General features: G+C 49.9%; 1 protein-coding gene across 3 annotated transcripts in view; it reads left to right on the top strand.

The window, feature by feature from the left end:
• STX18 (syntaxin 18) overlaps nt 1–17,790 on the top strand; it is a 119,115-nt gene that overhangs the window by 77,518 nt on the left and 23,807 nt on the right. For all 3 annotated transcript variants that reach the window (XM_078446264.2, XM_078446265.2, XM_078446266.2), the window contains 3 exons: nt 3,837–3,952; nt 5,717–5,794; nt 5,959–6,025. In XM_078446264.2, the coding sequence (XP_078302390.1) occupies nt 3,837–3,952; nt 5,717–5,794; nt 5,959–6,025 (261 nt within the window). The remainder of the gene's footprint in view (nt 1–3,836; nt 3,953–5,716; nt 5,795–5,958; nt 6,026–17,790) is intronic.

Consider the following 17,790-nt stretch of genomic DNA (forward strand, 5'->3'; position numbering starts at 1 on the left):
CTCCCCATGGCCACATCCTGCCTTTCAAGATTTGGTTCGTAGATCACCTTCCTCCCCGTCAACTAGTGGGAAAAAAGCGTCCTGTCTTCTGAACTCTTCCCTTTTGTGACATGAGAGACCTCCTGGGTGGTGGTTAAGAGCCAGGATGCCTTGGTTCAAATTCCAGCTCTGCTAATTACTAGTTGTGTGACCTTGGCAAGTTACTTAACCCCTCTCTGCCTCAGTTGCTTCGTGTGTAAATGAAAAGTGTAATAGTTCCCACCTCATAGAGTTTTGAGAAATAAATGGGGAAACATATGCGAAGCACTTAACACAATGAGTTGTATTCATGCGTGGAAGGCGTTACATAACTGTTCGCCTTTGTGATGTGCGAGCATATATGTGAGCCCGTGGATGTTGCCCATCATGATGTAGTTTACTGAGAGCAGGGTCTGTGTTCACATCTGAAGCCCAGACATTAACGGGATAATTCCGTGCCGTCTGTTGGGCGTATACTGTTGACAGGGTTCTGTACTTGCCCCTATGCAATATTTATAGCAAAAATAAGACTATAGCCTTTAACAGTTTTCCGTACCTTTTCAGTAACCTTTGAAACAGAGTAGAAAATCATTTACACTCTTCTCTCTCTTCCTTACCCTCAGGAAGCATTTAACTGCATATTAAAGTAATGGGCAGAGTGCCAGCGGTATTCTGTGATTTTGAACTTGCCCCTTTTTAACATACAGATCAAGCAAATAATTTTAAAAAATACATATATTCTTTTAGATTTCTAAACCTGTAAATAAACTTCCCAGTTTCTTCCTCCTTTCCCCCTGAAGTAAATTGACTAGTCCAGACCTATATACCTAATATGGTTTCCTTTCATTGAATCTAATATTTCGGTAAATTGAGGTCTGTAATGAAATTACCCCGCTGTAGCTCGTAAAGGAAGTAAATAAAATTAAAGTTTGATGAATTTCTATATATGTGTCCTATGAGAATATATATTTTTTGGAATTTATTTGCCAGATAGTTAACCTTTTCAAAATAGTAATAATTTTGTTACCGTGATACTTAATGTGTCACCAGCAAGCCTTCATCACTTTTGACGGACATGTTTCAAATGGCCATTATGTAGCTGGCGCTCTTTTTAAATTATCACAGAGAAACAGGAGTTTGAACTTTCTTCCACGTTGGCTCTGTGTCCTCACCTGTCATGTCCTCAGGTCCGCGTGCCACCTAAACATCTGTCGTCCCCCCCCCCCCCCCCGCCCCATGCCTGCTGTGCTGGGCGCCCTGGGCTTCGCCGCATCCCTGCACGTCCAGTCAGTCCTCGGCCTGTTCGGTCTTTCTCGGACCTGCTGTGCCTCCTCCCCACCAACGTGGCCTCAGCCCGGGGTCTCTTCATGTCTTCCCATAGCCATGACCAGGCCACCCGGTTCTGCTCTCATCTGCCTCCAGGCCAGCCACCGCAGAGGGCCCCGCACGAAGTGCAGATTCCTGTGTAACATCCTCCTTGGGCACCTGGGTGGCTCAGCCGGTTGAGGATCTAATTCCTGATCTCTGCTCAGGTTGTGATCCCCGGGTCGTGGGATTGAGCCCCACGTCGGGCTCTGTACTGACCATGGAGCCTGCTTAAGATTCTCTCTCTCTCTCTCTCTCTCTCTCTCTCTCTGCACCTTGTCCCCTGCTTGCATGCTCTCTCTCTCTTTCTCTAGAATAAAAAAAAAAAACCCACATCCTCCCGTGACTGCACCAGCAGGCCCCAACCTCTGTATCCCAAGGGCTCCTCTGCAGCTGACAGCGGATGGAGTATTTGTGTGGCCGTTGTGTTTGGGGGGAAACCTATCGATGCTGGAGAAGTAGCTGTTGCGGGTTCAGCACAGTTTCAAGTGAACGTGTGTTTATCGAAACCCTGTCCGTGTTCCTTTGAGAAATAGTGTCGACATCGCTCTACATTCACTGTGGAGACACCGACCGTGCACATGTGTCCCTGCAGCGACTCGAGGCCCCGAGGGCCCCACAGCGCGGACGCTCAGTTTGTGGGGACCGCCCGCTGTACTCCTGTTTTCCCTTCCACACTCAGATTGGCCTCGCGTAGACCGTCTGTCGTGCGGTGATCCGGACACTGACCCGCGGGCTGGGGATTTGTAGCAGGTCTTTTTCGCCGTCCCCTGTGGGAGTGTCCCCCGCTGTGCCCGCCTGGCACCGCCCTGCGCAAACTGACCTCTCCCCCCTCGGGCCCCACTGTCCACTTGCAGACCAACACCATCCAGCACGGTTTCTCGTGCCCCTTCCTCCTCCCCGGGTACCTGTGGCCTGGCGCCTGCCCCGTGCGGGGATCAGAAATAAGCCTTGTTCAGCTTTGGACCCCTGACCCCTGCCGCAGTGCCAGCCTATGGGGTTTAGTAGAAAAGTGAACGAATGGATGAGTCGCAAGGATCGAATGAGTAAAACGAAATACGCGTAAGGCGTTGCGAGTAGAGTCTGGCGCAAAACTACCTGTTTGGCTACCGTGTGCGAGACACCGTTTTAGGTCTTGGGGAAACAGAAAGGAAAAAGATGAAATCCCCGCTTTCGTGAAGCTGACGTTCTCCTGGGAGGAGGGAGACGTCACTACTTCGGGGAGAAGTAAGTGCCGTGAGGCCAAGGAAGCCGGTGAGGAGGAGATGGCAGGGGAGGAGCAGTGCGGTCTGGAGTGTCCCAGCCTGTGTCACAAAGCAGAGCAGAAGGTGACTCTGGAGCTCAGAGACAGCAGCGTAATCCCCAGCACAGGCGCTGAGAATCGGTGACGGGGGCCGGTGCCGGGGGCGAGCCGGGGGGTGGTCACGGAAGCCGGCTGTCATCAGAGATCCGAATGCGGAGGAGGCGCGTGCACGGCTGTGGGAAGACCACCCGCCGGATGCGGACGTGGCAGGCCGCGGCAGGGTCGGGGGCGCGCGTGGTTGATCGGGGGCAACAAAGCAGCCGGTGCAGGCGGGGTGCAGGGCAGGAGGGTGAGGGTCAGGAAGTAGGTCACACGTCAGGCCGGGCCGATGGGGACTTGGTGTTTTATCCCCGGTGAGGATGAGTGGCCGGCAGGGCTAGCGGATGGGGACGGAATGAACTGAGTCTGCACGTTATCCCAGGTCCCTTTTGACCTGATATTTTGTGACCCTGAAGTCAGTGATAATGTCTCGAGTGTTTCATTCGCGTGTTAATAATAATGCTGCCACCCCTGCCCGGCTCTTAGGAAGACGAGCGAGGTACTAGAACTACAACGTTTTGAGTTTCACGGTGCTGCGTTTTCGCAGGCGAGCGCCCTCGCCAGCTCAGTCACGTTTGAGGTTTTTAACTTAGTATCAGGGGGACATGAAATGGTCTGAAAGCCCTCTAATTGTGAGTTTCCGAGGCGGTGTGTGGAAAGAGGGCAGCCTGAGAGCCTTTCACACGCACCCGCAGGGCCTCCACGGCACAGGCCCCCTGACGTTCGTCGACTTCTGCCCTCGTGTTACGGGAAAGCCTTCCGTCGCTGCCCCTGTTCTTAGAGCGAGAGCCCGCATGCCTGCCAAGGCCTGCTCGCCTCGCCCTGGCTGGACTGGCGGCTGCAGGTGGGTCTCTGCAGGAAGCTCCGCCTACCTAGCGGCCTTGGCCGGTGTTGGCTCCGCTGTTTAGCCCCTGCTTCTCCCACCGCGCAGCCTGGTCGGTTCCTCTTCCCCGCCTCCGGTGTCAGCGTAAACGTCACGTCCCGTCCGCAGGGAAGCTCTCTCTTCCCTTCCCGCCCCGTCCACACAGCAGTGGCGGTCATTTGCTGCTGCTCTAACATTTTGTCTCCCCTCCCCACCTTTTTTTTTTTTTTTCTTTCTTCCTCTTTTTAGCCACATCATGTCTGAGTACGGGAGGATGACAGACACAGAGCGAGACCAGATAGACCAGGACGCTCAGACGTTCATGAGGACCTGCTCTGAAGCGATTCAGCAACTGCGAACACAAGGTGAGGTGCTCTGAGCCGCCAGCGCGACTGATCGGACGAGGCTCGTGCGCACAGCCGGCTGACGCTCTGTCTTGTGTCCCTGCTCGAGTCTAGGTTTCGGGACTTTAAAATTCTTCTTTTCTTGATCAGCGTGTTAACCTAAGCCGTTAAAAGTAGGGAAGAGGCCGTAGTTAGGGTCACGCGGGTCGGGGAGGGGGTAGCAAGGACCTCTCCAGGCACAACCAAACATTTCGTAAGGGTGCCAGGGCACCGCGGACGGATGGTGTGTGCGTGCCTGTGTTGTGTGTGGCGTTCAGGGGGCCGTGGTCGAGGCACGTGGACGAGGACGGAAGACGGTCGTCTCCGCGCTCTAGCTGTAGTATTGGACTTTGGGATCCAACTGTCGTGCCGAAGAGGAGGGCTGTGGAGCCGGGGGGGCTGATGTGCCCACCCCAGCCCCACCACATTCTGCCCAGACGGCTTTGGCAAGTCACTTAACCGCCTTAGGCCTCGGTTTCTTCGTCTATAAAATGGAGACAGTGCCAGGGCGTATCTCTTCGGGTTGTTACGAGAATTCAGTTGAATTCAGCCCATGCTCAGAGCCGTAGTTGGCACTTGGGTTATTAGTCACTTGCTGCCACTGATGTTTCACTTTTATCGAGGCAGTGCGATAGCTTCCCAAATCGTATATCCTCCTGGATTCTTTCGTAGCGTGCTTAGACGGGTACAGATTGCGTGAAATAGCCCAAAGTTCAGAGTGGGCAGATGGCTGCTGTGTTCTTGACACTGACTTCTACCTGGGAAGCTTCCATCACAGCCCTGAAGGGCCATTGGAGTCTGACAACAGCTATGGGCATTCTTGCCCGAGAAATACACGTACACCCAAAATTTTGTGTGCAGTCTCACGGTTCCGCTGAATCGCTCAGGGGAATCTCAGGTTACGCAGCCGTATAATAAAAACGTGATTCATGTCCTGTCCCCCTAAGGGCCTGTACATTCATTGAAATCACCTAGAAAATACATGATTGTGAATAAAATCAGCAATTAGGTACCAAACCGTGTGAGCTTGGGCTTCTTGTTGACTGAACCGTGGCAGTTTCTTTGTGCTCAAAGAAAGAAAGAAAGAAACAGGGCTCCAAATTGCCTTTGGGATTAGCAGTAATATATGCTAAGTGCTGCCAGAGGGCCTGCCCGCCGTAGGCACCCGCTCTCCCAGTGAGTGGGAGCTGTCCTGCCAAAATGGATGGCATGGACTCGGAGACAACGTGACAGTTGCAGAAGCTGGGCATCCTTGTGGCTAAGACAGTCCAGGAAGGTTTCCTTGAGAAGGAAGGCCCACCTCCAGGTCTGAGGGGCGCGTGGAACGTGAGTGGCTGAGGGGGAGGACGGAGCATTCCAAGCTGGAAAACAGCACCGACCGGCCGGCTGGTGTGTGGTTTGAGTTTGATTTAAACATGTTCCTTGAAGGTCAGCTTGAGCATTGGGTGCTGTTAGTACAAACGGGGTCGGCTCTCCAGAAGTGAGCCCCATCGAGTACGAGCCCTGCGTGCCGTAATAAACCATAAATTCTTTGACTGTAGTTTTTCTACAGGTTTAATCTTTTGCTCGTGCGAAGCCCAGTAAATCTTGCTCTTTTACAAATGGAATGGCACTTGACAGAAGGCTTGTTTTATAGCCGTATTTTTAAAAATACTTTCCGTAGAGAAACTGTTCTAAGGAAGCTGATGAGTTGTTCTTCGGTGTAATTGAATACGGAGACCTGACTGTTGTCCTTTTCTGTTCCAGCCCACAAGGAGGTACACTCCCAGCAAGTGAAGGAGCACAGGAGTGCCGTTTTGGATTTCATTGAAGATTACTTGAAAAGTATTGCATTTTATCTTAAGGGTCAAACGTGGCATTGCACGACAGACGTGATGCGAGATGTAGCTTTGCTAGCTGAAGCCCATAGTGTCTCATTATGTTTCGTGACACCCTTGCCTGACAAGCGGTTTTAAATGGTCTCTGTTCTGGTGTTTTCCCTACAACAGGAGTTTGTAAACTTTACTCAGAACAAAGAGCCATCCGAGTTAAGCGAGTGGTGGATAAGAAGAGACTGTAAGTATTGTCTCTGTTGGTGTTCCATAATTAATAATAGTAATAACAACAATGGACATTTGTAGAGTCTTCATGCTTTACGACGCACGGAGCTCGGGTGTCCTCGGAAAATGCCATAGCCAGGCCTTACTGAGCCCTGACTGTGCTGGGCACGGTACCAGATTCGTCGCTAGCTCGCAGCTGCCCTACGGGGCAGGTACTGTTGTTATCCCCGATTTCCGGACGGGGCGGCCGCTGTGGGGCGGCTGTGGGGAACTCAGGAGGTAGCAGCTCTGCGGTTCGAGCCCAGGCTGTGTGGTTCAGAATTCACACGCACGCCCATCCTGTGCAGATAGCCCTGTGAGGCTGGCGCGGTTTTAGCCATCTCACCTCTTTCTCTTTGCGCCCCCCTTCCCCGCCGCCTCCCCCGTGCCGCTCCTCATGGTCTCTCAGAGTGTTTTCCTGAGGCCAGAGCTGGGGCGCAGCAGCCAGTGAGGCACCCCCTCCCCCCCCCCCCCCCCCCCCCCCCGCCCAGCTCACCCACGGCACGCACCTCCCTTCTAACAAGGCACCCACTCGGTGCCGGGCGCTGTCACGAACCCCCTTTGGCAGGCGAGGACATTAGAGCCCCAGCAGGTTAAATGACTTGCCCAAGGCCACACAGCCAGGAAGCAGCAGAGCCACGCTTCGGTATCTCCCGTGGCACGTGTCTGTCCCCCGAGCTGTCCTCCCTGGAGGAGCACGTGCCGGCTTGTGGGGCACAGGGACTCAAAACTGCTTCCCCTCCAGCTGCCCAGCCTGAGACAGGGTTCTTAAATGAGCGAGGAGCGAAGGTCCGGGTTTCAACTCTTGACCACTTCTGAACTGGTCTTGAGAAGACTGGAGGGTGTTCTTTCAGAAGGTAACAGTACGTACTATTGGGCGGCAGCTTTTCTTAATTCCGATTGTGTCGAGACCCCCAGCGCCAGCCCCGGTTCGGTGCTGCACTAGCAGGGCCTGTGGGACTCAGGGCCGAGATCATCTGCGGTGAGAGGGCACGGAGCAGACGGCGAAGGGAAAGGGCACCCAGGCGAGGTGCAGAGGAAGCCGGGAGCAGGCTTCTAAGGGTCCCCTCCAGTGCAGTCACACAGGATGTGACTTGTGACCACTTGTGTGAACTGGCCACTGGGGAAGCTTATTAGAAGCTCACTGGCCCAGGGATTTTACTGGGGGGCTGCTCACAAAGGCGCCTTCTGCTTGGCACTTACCAAAATTCCAGACTCCCAGAAGGAAAGCCCATGTTCCGCATGAACCACACTGTTCGCACAACGGTTCAAGCACAGGGAGCCACTCTTAGCAGTTAGGGTTGCGGGAACCCTCCCGAAGTCCCAGTTCCCAGACACCAGCCCAGGGCTGAGCCTGTGCACAGGTCTTCGCAGAGAGCAGTCTCGGGCCTGCACGGATACTTGTCCCCACGCTGGTGAGACGCATTTGAAATTGTAAATGCCAACAAGTGGAAGCATTTGCAGGGGATACTAAGTGGATACGTTAATGTGTGTTACCTGTCGGCAAATAATTACTTGTTTATTACACAAGGCAATGAGGAGAGGCAAGGGGAGAGAGAGAGAGAGAGAGAGAGAGAGAGAGACTCTGCCCTCAAGGAGCTAAGACTCAGGCTGGTTGCCATGGAAACATGAAAAGGTAGCCAGTTTCATCAGGATGTCTCATAACTAATTAGCAAGTTCAGAAGGGGAAACGGTGCCATCGAGTAGCACAGCATCGTGCCTCAGAGCTCAGACTCTACGCCAGACAGCCTGTGTTCCTGTCCCCCCTCTGCCACTTACCAGCTGTGTGACTTTGGGACGATTGCTTGACTTCTCTACGCCTTCATTTCCTCACTCGTAAAGTGGAGAAATTCAAAATACCTACGTTGGTGGGTTGTGAGAACAAAATGCATCGGTGTATGTAGGGCAAGCGTTGACATGTGTTCATTTGGACTGTTACCTCCGGTGAAGCGTTTACCGCGTCTTTACCAATGTGTCAGCTTATTTCATCTGATCCCCGACATTTGATCCTCCCTGTTAGTATTAAGTATGAGCATCTGGTTTTGTAGAGGAGATTGAGGCCCGGGGAATCTGGGTGACTTGCCCCGCCCCCCACAGCCGCAGCAAGGTTTGAACCCCGGGGCACCGTGGCGGATTTCGCAGACAGCAGGCTTTGCGTTGGATCCCAGAAAGGGACGGCAGAGAACGCAGGCAGTCCAGGCTTGGGGAGGGGTGTGGGAGGAGGGGTGCCCAGAGCCGGCCCTGAACAAGAAGAGTGGGCTCTGGCCGCGTGTGACTTACCGTCCACACGGGGTGGCGGTCACTCTGCCTCCCAGCCACCAGCCAGAGAGGCACCCGTTTCTGCTTCCCCAGCCAAGCAGACCCTGCACTTGAGGCTCAACAGGCACCCCGGGTCGAGTGAGAACGGGCTTTTGCTGCTGCCGCCTCAGTTCTTGGTTCTCAGTGGAGGTTTTGACCAATTAACGTCAGTCAGATGGGAGTTGTTCTCATTTCCACAAGTCAAGTACAGCCTCGTCTCCTGCCGGGTAGCTGCCCTGTGCCAGTTACTTTGAGCAAAAGACCTTGAGGGAAATAACTGTGTGACCCTCACAGTGTAGTCCAGCCTCCTTCTAGTTCTTTCCTCACCTTGTCCCAGAAGACATTGCCCAAAACATACATGAAATTTTACCACTCTCTTGCTCCCCATGTCTTACCAAAGCAGAGCTTCGTAGCATGGCATTCAAGGCTCGTGATTGGACAGCGGCCTTTGTCTCTTGGTCGGTCCCTGTGGATCTCTGCTCTGACCATACGTGACTCCCTCTGTGTTCTGAAGAGGCCTTGTGCTTTGAAGCCCTCATGCGTTAATGCTCACTGATTTCTCTGCCCAGAATGCCTTTCACGGAACCCTGTATCTTCTGTCCCTCCTCCCTTCCCTCCTCTGGCAAGCAAACTGATGTATCCTTCCAGCCCCAATTAGGATGCTGCTTGCTCTCCAGAGACTTCCTGGCTCCCGCAGGCCGTGCTGGTGGCTCCTTTGTGGGTCCCCTGCTCACCGTCATGGCCCGTGTAACCCACATGCTCTCGGAGGGCTGCCGTCGCACCACCCGAGCCCATTACGTGGCACCATGCCTGGCCTGGCCTGGGGAGGCCACTCACTGAGGGCTCTCGAGTGAAAGAGTGACAGGGTGCCTGAAGATAAGTTGCCTGTGAGGGTTTTTACCGTCAAGTCGGATCTGTGGGAACTTTGCTTTTGTATTATTTTGTTTTGATTGGTGATAGTTATTGATAAAAATCATTCTCATAAAACGGATTCGAAAAACCCAAGGGCTCATGTTTTATGGCAGTGTTGTTACTATCATGTTTCTTTCGTTCTTGGCAAAAGTAAAGCCTATTTATTAGTTAAGGAACTGCTTGTTTTCAATCTGTCATAGTATAGGATAAAAGATACTCTATGCTGGTATTTTTTTCAGACAAGGTGATAGCACACTAATCTCTCCTATCAAAGGGCACTTACTTGGATGAGATGTTTGCTCACGTAGCCAGAAGTAGTCTCAGCTGACCTTTCTGCAGTTCCCTGTCTATGACTGTTTTCTTAGAAGGGTAGCACCCTTGTTAAATGTGACTTTTTTCTTCCATTCCCCTGACAACTGTACAGCAAAAGAAAAAAACAAATACGAGATAGAGATCATGTATGTTCCACGAAGCCTGAAATATTTACCATCTGGCCCTTTACAGAAAAAGTGTGCCGACCCCTGGCTTACAACAGGCTTTCTGAGGTGAAGGACCGCTTTTTTTTTTTGTTGTTCGTTCTTTGCCATCCATCGTGGATGGAGGTGTGTTCCACTGCGCAGGTCGGGTTCACAGCTTGGGGCGCAGGCGACCCTGCCACCATAGTTTGAGCTGAACCGATGAGCAGGATGTGTTTCTGATGAAGGGGCAACGTCAGATCGCCGTAAATGTCTCTGTATGTTTACTCTGTGTTTTTATCCTCGTCTTGTAGCAGACCAGTAACAAACAGTCGGTAGCCTGGTGCTGGTCTGCGGAGCCCCTTTTGTGCGGCCCTGGCTTGGTGCCCAGTAAATACCTGTGTGGGTGTGGAGATGACTTGCTCAAGGTGGCGTGAGGTTCTCCTGCTGTGGGAGCGCACGGTGCCTGTGCCAGAGGAGATACCTTCGTCTGAAAGTCACTTTTGAAATGATGGAACGATACTGAAAATACCTTTTTTCTACCTAGAGCCTTTGTTGGGGGCAGAAAAGAAGTGTAAAAGCCATACTTAACTCTGGAACATTAATCACTTTTCTCTAACTTTTGTATAAGGGCAAGAAGTTGTTCCACACGTTTTCTTGTTTCAAAACTGAAAAATCTGTTTCTCTCCCTCTTTCTGCTCTTCTCAAAAATTTTTTTTGTTTTTGTTTTTTGAGAAAGAGTGAGGCTGCAGAGGGAGGGAGGGAGGGAAGGGGGAGAGAGAGAGAGAGAGAGAGAGAGAGAGAGAGAGAGAGAGAGAGAAAGAAAATGAATGAATGGAAATATGTCATGTAGGCTCAGCGTGCGTGGGGCTCCATCATCATGACCCGAGCTGAAATCAAGAGTTGGATGCTCAAATGACTAAGCTACCCAGGCACCCCTGTTTTTCTCAGATTTTAAATAGAATCCCCAGATTTTCAAATAAGGGATTTGGAAACAGATGTTGGCCAGGTGGAAACTGTGTTGATTGCAGTTAGGAAATGAGCAGCCTTCAGTTAGAGAAATCAATTTAAATAAATCATGGGGTATAAACTGATCATTCTGATGACTTTTTAAAAATTGCTTTTTTCAAAGTGCCTTCAACTAGTTAATTTGCAATTTCCCTGAGGATTGCAAGAGACATTCTGTGTATAATGAGATCTGTTTTTATCACTGTTAAAAAAAAAAAAAAAGGCTCTCAGCTTTGTCTCCTGCATTGTAATCTTTTATTCATTTTAAATTGAAAACTGGCACATTAGTATACTCTCCACACAAAGGATCACAGACATTCCCAGAGCCCTTTATTTAAAAGTCAGTTAAGCCCTTCTTCCTCAACAATTCAGTCCTGCAGCCCCGGGGTGGGGCAGGGTCAGGTGGGTGTGTAAAGTGGTGGGGGCCACAGCTCGGAAGGGTAGGTCAGGTCCTGAGCCTGAGTGAGGGGGGGGGAGGTGCGCCCTTGTGGGGGAAGAGTGGCAGTGGAGAGGACTCTTTGGTTATATAATAGGAGGATTGGTCAAACAATTGAATACATAAGGATGATGGAAGCCGGTTTTGCACATTCCGGGAAGTGAAAGGGATAAAACCAGAATGAACCCTGTGCTGTTAGATTGGAATGAAAGGTACGGGTGCGAACTCATGGTTTGCAGTTTGCATAGATAGATGCAGAACTAACTATGGTTGTAAGTGAGTATGTGTGTGTAGGTGTGCAAATGGCCTGGAAGCAGGGACACCCCAGTAGCGATAAGCATACTTAGCATTCAGATCTTGGCTTCTAAGTAGCAATTTCAGCTTCCAGGAACCAGAGCTCCTTGCAGAAATGGCTCCGTCTGGGGCCAGAGGAGGGAAAAGTATAAAATGAGCCTGGAACCTTTGTCATAGCAGGCAGCAGGGAAGGGCTCAGAGGATGATGGGGACATGGGAAAAGGACAGTTTGAAGGGGCTTCGACTGGCCAAATTTGAGACAGTTTGAGCATCAAATCAATGCTAGTAGCAGAAGATAACCTGAATAAAATAGGACATCTTGCATCCATCTAGATAGGAATCCGTAAGTGAGTACATTGAAGGTTTGGCATTGATAACTCCATCGCATCAAAGCACTCCTTCCCCCAGTACTCAGACTTCCAAAGGGGGAAGAGTAACTTCCGCAGTGGGGAAGCCTGGCAGCCACCACCTTAACCAAGTGACGGAGGGAAATCTGGGACAACCTGCTAGGAGGCCCTGGGGAAAACGCAGATGAGTGTCCCTCTTTTATGCCAAAGATGCATAATCTGTCTCCAACCGTGGGGAACAGCAGACAAACGCAAGCTGAGGGGTTTCTTAGAGGATAGCTGGCACGTTATTGTGTCCCAAGATCATGAAACTCGGGGAAAGACCGAAGAACTGTTTACACCAGAGGAGCCTAACAAAAAATAACCATGGATGCACTGTGTGATTTCGTTCTAAAGGACGTCCGCGAGGCAGCTAGTCCAGTTAGAATGGGGTCCAGGGAAAGGCTGGAAGTCACGTGTCGACGTGAAATTCCCGATTTTTGATGGTTATATTCTGGTTGTGTCAAAGAATGCTCTTGTTTTCAGGGAATCCTGAAATACTCAGAGGGAAAAGGGCATCAGGTTGGCAATTTACTGTCTGATGGTTCAGGAGAAAGCGTTCTTTGTACTCAAGATTTTTGTGCATGTGATTGTTTCGCGACAAAATAAAAGCCTACAAGATCCCATGTCACATTTATTAGGATAGCCAAAATAAAAGTGACAGGTGTTGGGGGTGGGGGTGTGTGTGCAGCAGCTGGAACTCTCACCCATGGCTTCTGGGAGTATAAAAGAATTCTTTATTAAATAGCCAAATAGTTCTCCAGAGGGCAGGGCTGTCCTGTGACCCAGAGGTCCCACTGCTGGCTTCCCTGTGCCTCCATATACCCTTGTGCCCTCACGTGCTTGGCAGAATATCACTCCTCTCTCAAGAGTGCGCCCAAGTGACTGCTCTGCGAAGCCCCTCGTAATTTCTATGCTCGGAGTTGGCAGTAGAAGGAATTTGTAAAATACTTACATTTTACATGGTACTTTTCTCATCTACCGTTTCATTTAGCCTTTGCAACAGCTTTGAGGTGCGATATTACTTCTGGAAGCCAGGTTTCTCATTGTCACAGACGTGAGGAGGGGAAAACCAGGATGAAGATCTGTTTCTTTGGGTTGGAACGAAAGCTACTGAAAGCCACTTTACAGATAAGGCAACTGACGTCCAGCACTTAGAAGAGTAGCCAGGAGAGTATCGATTGTGTGCCGGCCTCCCCTGCTGGGTACGGCCTCGCGGTTGGTCCCAGTCTTGGCGAGAACACTTTAGGAAGGCGCTGTCTTCTCCATCTTGCAGATGAACAAAACTCAAAGAGGATTGGGGAGAAAATGGTCACACTGCTAATAAGCGGCAGGCTAGAATTCAAGCTCCCTCTCCTCTCCAAACCCCATTTCTAAATGTACCTTTCTCGGTCAGCCAGTGTGGTAAGGACCGTATCTCTGACCGCCGTGGGACTTGTGGACCCTGTCGGCCTAGAGGGTCTTCTTAGAAGGGCGGCAGGTTGGCGCTGCTGAGCAAACCACCGAGGAGAAGGCCGCCCATCGCTCACACATGCGGCTACCGCCCCCCTCCCCACCCTCTCCCCTGCCGGTCTGTCAGGCCTCCTTAAATCATCCCGCACTTCCCACACAGCACTGACCTGGAAGACCAGCCCTGGCTGGGCCAGCAGTCGGAGGCCGCACTGGGTCCCTTGCACAGACTAGAGAGGGGTGGCCCCTCCCCCGGAGTTTTAAAACTGTTGATGGATTGTGTCAGCTGGTTTCTTCTGTTCTTCTGGTCTGCACCTTGCTAGAAGAAAAAGTGCATGTAGCTTTGGGATTGCACAAGACGTTTTCTTTATGAAACCACTCTGCCTTTTCTTACTTACACGGTCATGATAGCCGTAGCGGTGGTAGTTAGGGTGGTAGGAACAGCCAGCTTGTGCAGCTCTTGGCATATGCTGTGCAGTGTGCTCAGCATTTGCATACTCAGCATTTGCATACAAGCCAGTAGAAGGTACCATGTTGAACAGAAGTAGTCAGAACTGGGGAGCCCCTGGGGGGCTCCGTCGGCTCAGCATCTGACTCCTGATTTGATTTCGGCTCAGGTCATGATCTCACTGTTCATGAGACTGAACCCCACACCGGGCTCTGTGCTGACAGCACGGAGCCTGCTTGGGATTCTCTCTCCCCCCTCTCTGCCCCTACTTCGCTCGTGTTCTTTCTCTCCCTCAAACTTAAAAAAGTAGAATGGACATCCTTGCCTTGTCTGTTTAAGGGGCAAGGATTTAGTTCGATGCTAGCTGTAGGTATTCTGATATCTTCTGATATAGCTGCTCTATATCAGGGTAAGGAAATGCCCTTCTTTGTCACGCGTTCCCAAGACTCCCCTCTGGTTCCGTGATTTGCTAGGAGGACTCCTAGAAATGCTGCTGGACTCATGGTTAAAGCATACAGATTAAAAGCAGCAAGGCTAAATAACAGGCATGTAAGACAAAGTCCCGGAGAAACCTAGATGAAGCTTCCAGTTGTCCTCTGAAAAGCGCACCTAATTCTCCCGGCAATGAAAATGTGTGATGTCTGGCAACACATACGGGCTCTTGTCAACCGGGGAAGCTCGCTAGAGCCTTGGCACGCAGGGTTTTCCCTGGGAGTCAGTCATGTAGGCACGGAGCACCCAAATAGCCGACCTTCGTTACTCCGTCTCCAGTCCCTCCAGAGGTCAGGTCCGCACAGTCTGGTCCAAGGCCCCCATCAGAGATCACATGGTTGGCATAAACTCTCTGGTGTGGTCCAAGGCACCAGGTATACAAAAACACTGCTTATCAGGCAGGATATTCCAGGAGCACGGAGGTTTTCTTCCAGGAACTGGTCCAGGGCCAGTTTCTTTCTAACGGGCAGAGTTGGCACACCCCAAACCTGCGGAGTCAACCTTTTCCTGCACACCTTCTAGTCCTAGTTTGTGAACGGTTTTTATCTTGAAGGGATCTTGAATTTTTCAAATGCTCTTTCTGCATCTAATGAGATGATATTGTGGTTTTCTTCTTTTAATGTAGTGTATTACATTGATTTAAAAATGTGAAACCAACTTTGCATACCTGGGGTAAACCCCCCTTGGTCATGATGCATGGTTGTGTTTATATATTATTAAATTCGGTTCGCTTATATTTTGTTAAGGAGATGTACATTTATGCTCGTGAAGGCGTTTGTCTAGTTTTCCTTTCTTGTAATGTCTTTGCTGGGTTTCCCTACCAGAAACTCACAGAGTCTGTAATTGTTCTCTGTCCACTGGTGTTCAGGTCTACTGTATCCTGGCCTTTCTCCTCATTTTAGGGAGAAACATGGAGTCTGTCACCACAAAGTATGCGGTGAGCTGTGGGTTTTCTGTCAGCATCTTAGCAGGTGCAGGACGTTCTCTCCTGCGCACAGTTCTTCCTCTTGTGTGCTTTGCCCCACAGCTGTGCGTGCACACGTTTTCGTGACGTCTTTCCACGTCGGCGTAGCACTCCCAAGGTGATACAGCCAGTGCCACGGCGATGGGCGTTCGGATTCTTTCCAGGCTTTGACTGTGCTACAGTTGAATTACATAATTGTTACAATGAATGGCCTTGTACAAACCGTTTCATATTGTTGCTGTGTCTTTGGGATAGATTCACACAAGTAAGATTGTTGCGTTAGAGAGTAATAGGTCTGTAAATTTTTTTTAAATGTTTTATTTAGTTGAGAGAGAGAGAGAGAGAGAGAGAGAGAGAGAGAACAAGCAGGGGAGGGGCAGAGGGAGGGCAGAGACAGAGCGGGGTGCAGAAGTTTGGAAGCGGGCCCTGCGCTGATAACAGCGAGCCCATGTAGGACCCAGACTCACGAACTGCGAGATCACGACCTGAGCTGAAGTCAGACGCTCAACCAGCTGAGCTGCCCGGGTGCCCCCATATACATCACTAGACGTTACCACATTTCCCTCCATGGAACTTAACACCATTTGGCATTCATACCCATCAGTCTGTGAAAGTGTCTGCTTCTCCACAAACTGACCAACCTGCTAGTCTTCTGATTTTTTGCCAGTCTTCCAGAGCAAGAAATTATGTCCTGGTGTGGTTTTTAATATGCGTCATCTTTTTAAAATATGCTTTTAATATATTTTAATGTTAAATTTTAATATATTTTAATTTTAATATATTTAATACATATTTTTGAGAGAGAGTGCCTGCATGTGTGTATGAGCGGAGGAGGGGCAGAGGGAGAGAGAGAGAGAGAGGGAGGGAGAATGAATGTTAAGCAGGCTCCACACTGAGCACAGAGCCCAACTTGGGGCTTGATCCCACAAGCATGAGATCACGCATGACCTGAGCCAAAATCAAGAGTCGAACCCTTAACCAACTGAGGCACCCAGGCGCTGCATGCATTATCTTATTTTGAGTGAGAGCAAGCATCTTTTCATATGTTTAACAGTTTTGGGTTCATAGCAAAATTGAGCCGAAAGTACAGGGAGGCTCCGTGCACCCCTCCCTGGTCCTGCTCACTCACATCCCCTGCTGTCGGCATCCCCCACCACTTCTGGTGTGTTTTTGCCGGGCAAAAAAATATATCAAAAAATTTTTATGTAGTTAAATTCATCATTTTTTCCCTTCTTGCTTCTGGATTTTGAGTCATACGAACTTTTTTCCACACCTAGCTTAGAGAAGCATTCACCCGTGTGTTTCTCCTTTGTGTACGATTTATTATGTCTGTATCACTTGTGCGTTTGGACTTGATCTTGGTGCGCAAAGTGAGGAAACTTTGATCCTTCAGCCCCCCTTACTAAGCTTGTATCGTGTGCTAAATATCTACATACATTCGAGCCTCTTTTTGAATTTTCTGTCAGTGGTTTGTCAGCCTTTCCAGGCCCTGATACCGCTCTCTCGTGTAGGGTTTTTCCGGGCACGTTTTGCTGGAAACATTCTCACGTCTATAGCACAGTTGAGTTTACAGTGAACACCACCTACCTGCTGTCAATCTTACCCTTTACGTTTCACTGCACGGTGCTTAGTCCTCTTACCTTCATGTCTTTTACAGGGAGTTGTGAGCATCAGCAGCTCTGTCATTAAGTACAGTTCGATATTTATTTACAGTTTTTCCTAACATCCTTGCATGTTTCCGAGTGAATTTCATAATTGATTTGGTCTGGCTTCAGGATGGGGGAGGGGAACCTGCTGATATTTCTATTCGGATCGGTATGCTTCCATTTATAAATTAATTTAGGGAGAACCGACATCTTTTTTTTTTTTTATGGCTAAAATAAGTTTGTTATTTATTTATTTGTGTTTGTTTCCTGTTTTTATTTAAATTGCAGTTAGTCATCAAGCCCCGCGTTGGGTTCTGCACTGACAACGTGGAGCCTGCTTGGGATTCTCTCTCCTCTCTCTCTCCCCCTCTCCCCCCACCCCCGCCAAAAACAAATAAACATTAAATAAATCCCAGTTTATATACAGTGTAATGTTAGTTTCAGGTGTAGAATTCACTGATTCAGCACTTGCATATAACACCTGGTGCTCATCAGAAGTGCCCTCCTTAATCCCCATCACCTGTTTACCCCATTCCCCCTGTCCTCCCCCCGTCCTCACCCCCACCTCCACTCCAGCAACCCTCCGTTTGTTCTCCATAGTTGAGTCTGTTTTATGCTTCGCCTCTCTCTTCCCATCACCCATGTTCATCTGTTTTGTTTCTTAAATTCCACGAGAACTGACATCTCTATGATATTTCTTTTTCCAATCCAAGAACATGATATCTCTTTCCATTTGTTATAGGATATTTTTATATCTTTGAAGACAATCTTTTAGTTTTTCACACATAGGCTTTGGGCTTTTCTTGTCCAGTTTATGCTCTGATACTTGTTGTCCTTGTTAGTTGTTTGTCTATTGTTTTGGCTATTGCAAATGGGGTCTTTTCCCCCTGAATCTTCTCACTGTAAGCCTGGCACTTTTCGACGAACATTTAAGCCATTGTTTTGTTACTACAA

The sequence above is a fragment of the Panthera onca genome, chromosome B1 (assembly GCF_046562875.1).
Source record: "Panthera onca isolate mPanOnc1 chromosome B1, mPanOnc1 haplotype 2, whole genome shotgun sequence".
Classification (NCBI taxonomy): domain Eukaryota; kingdom Metazoa; phylum Chordata; class Mammalia; order Carnivora; family Felidae; genus Panthera; species Panthera onca.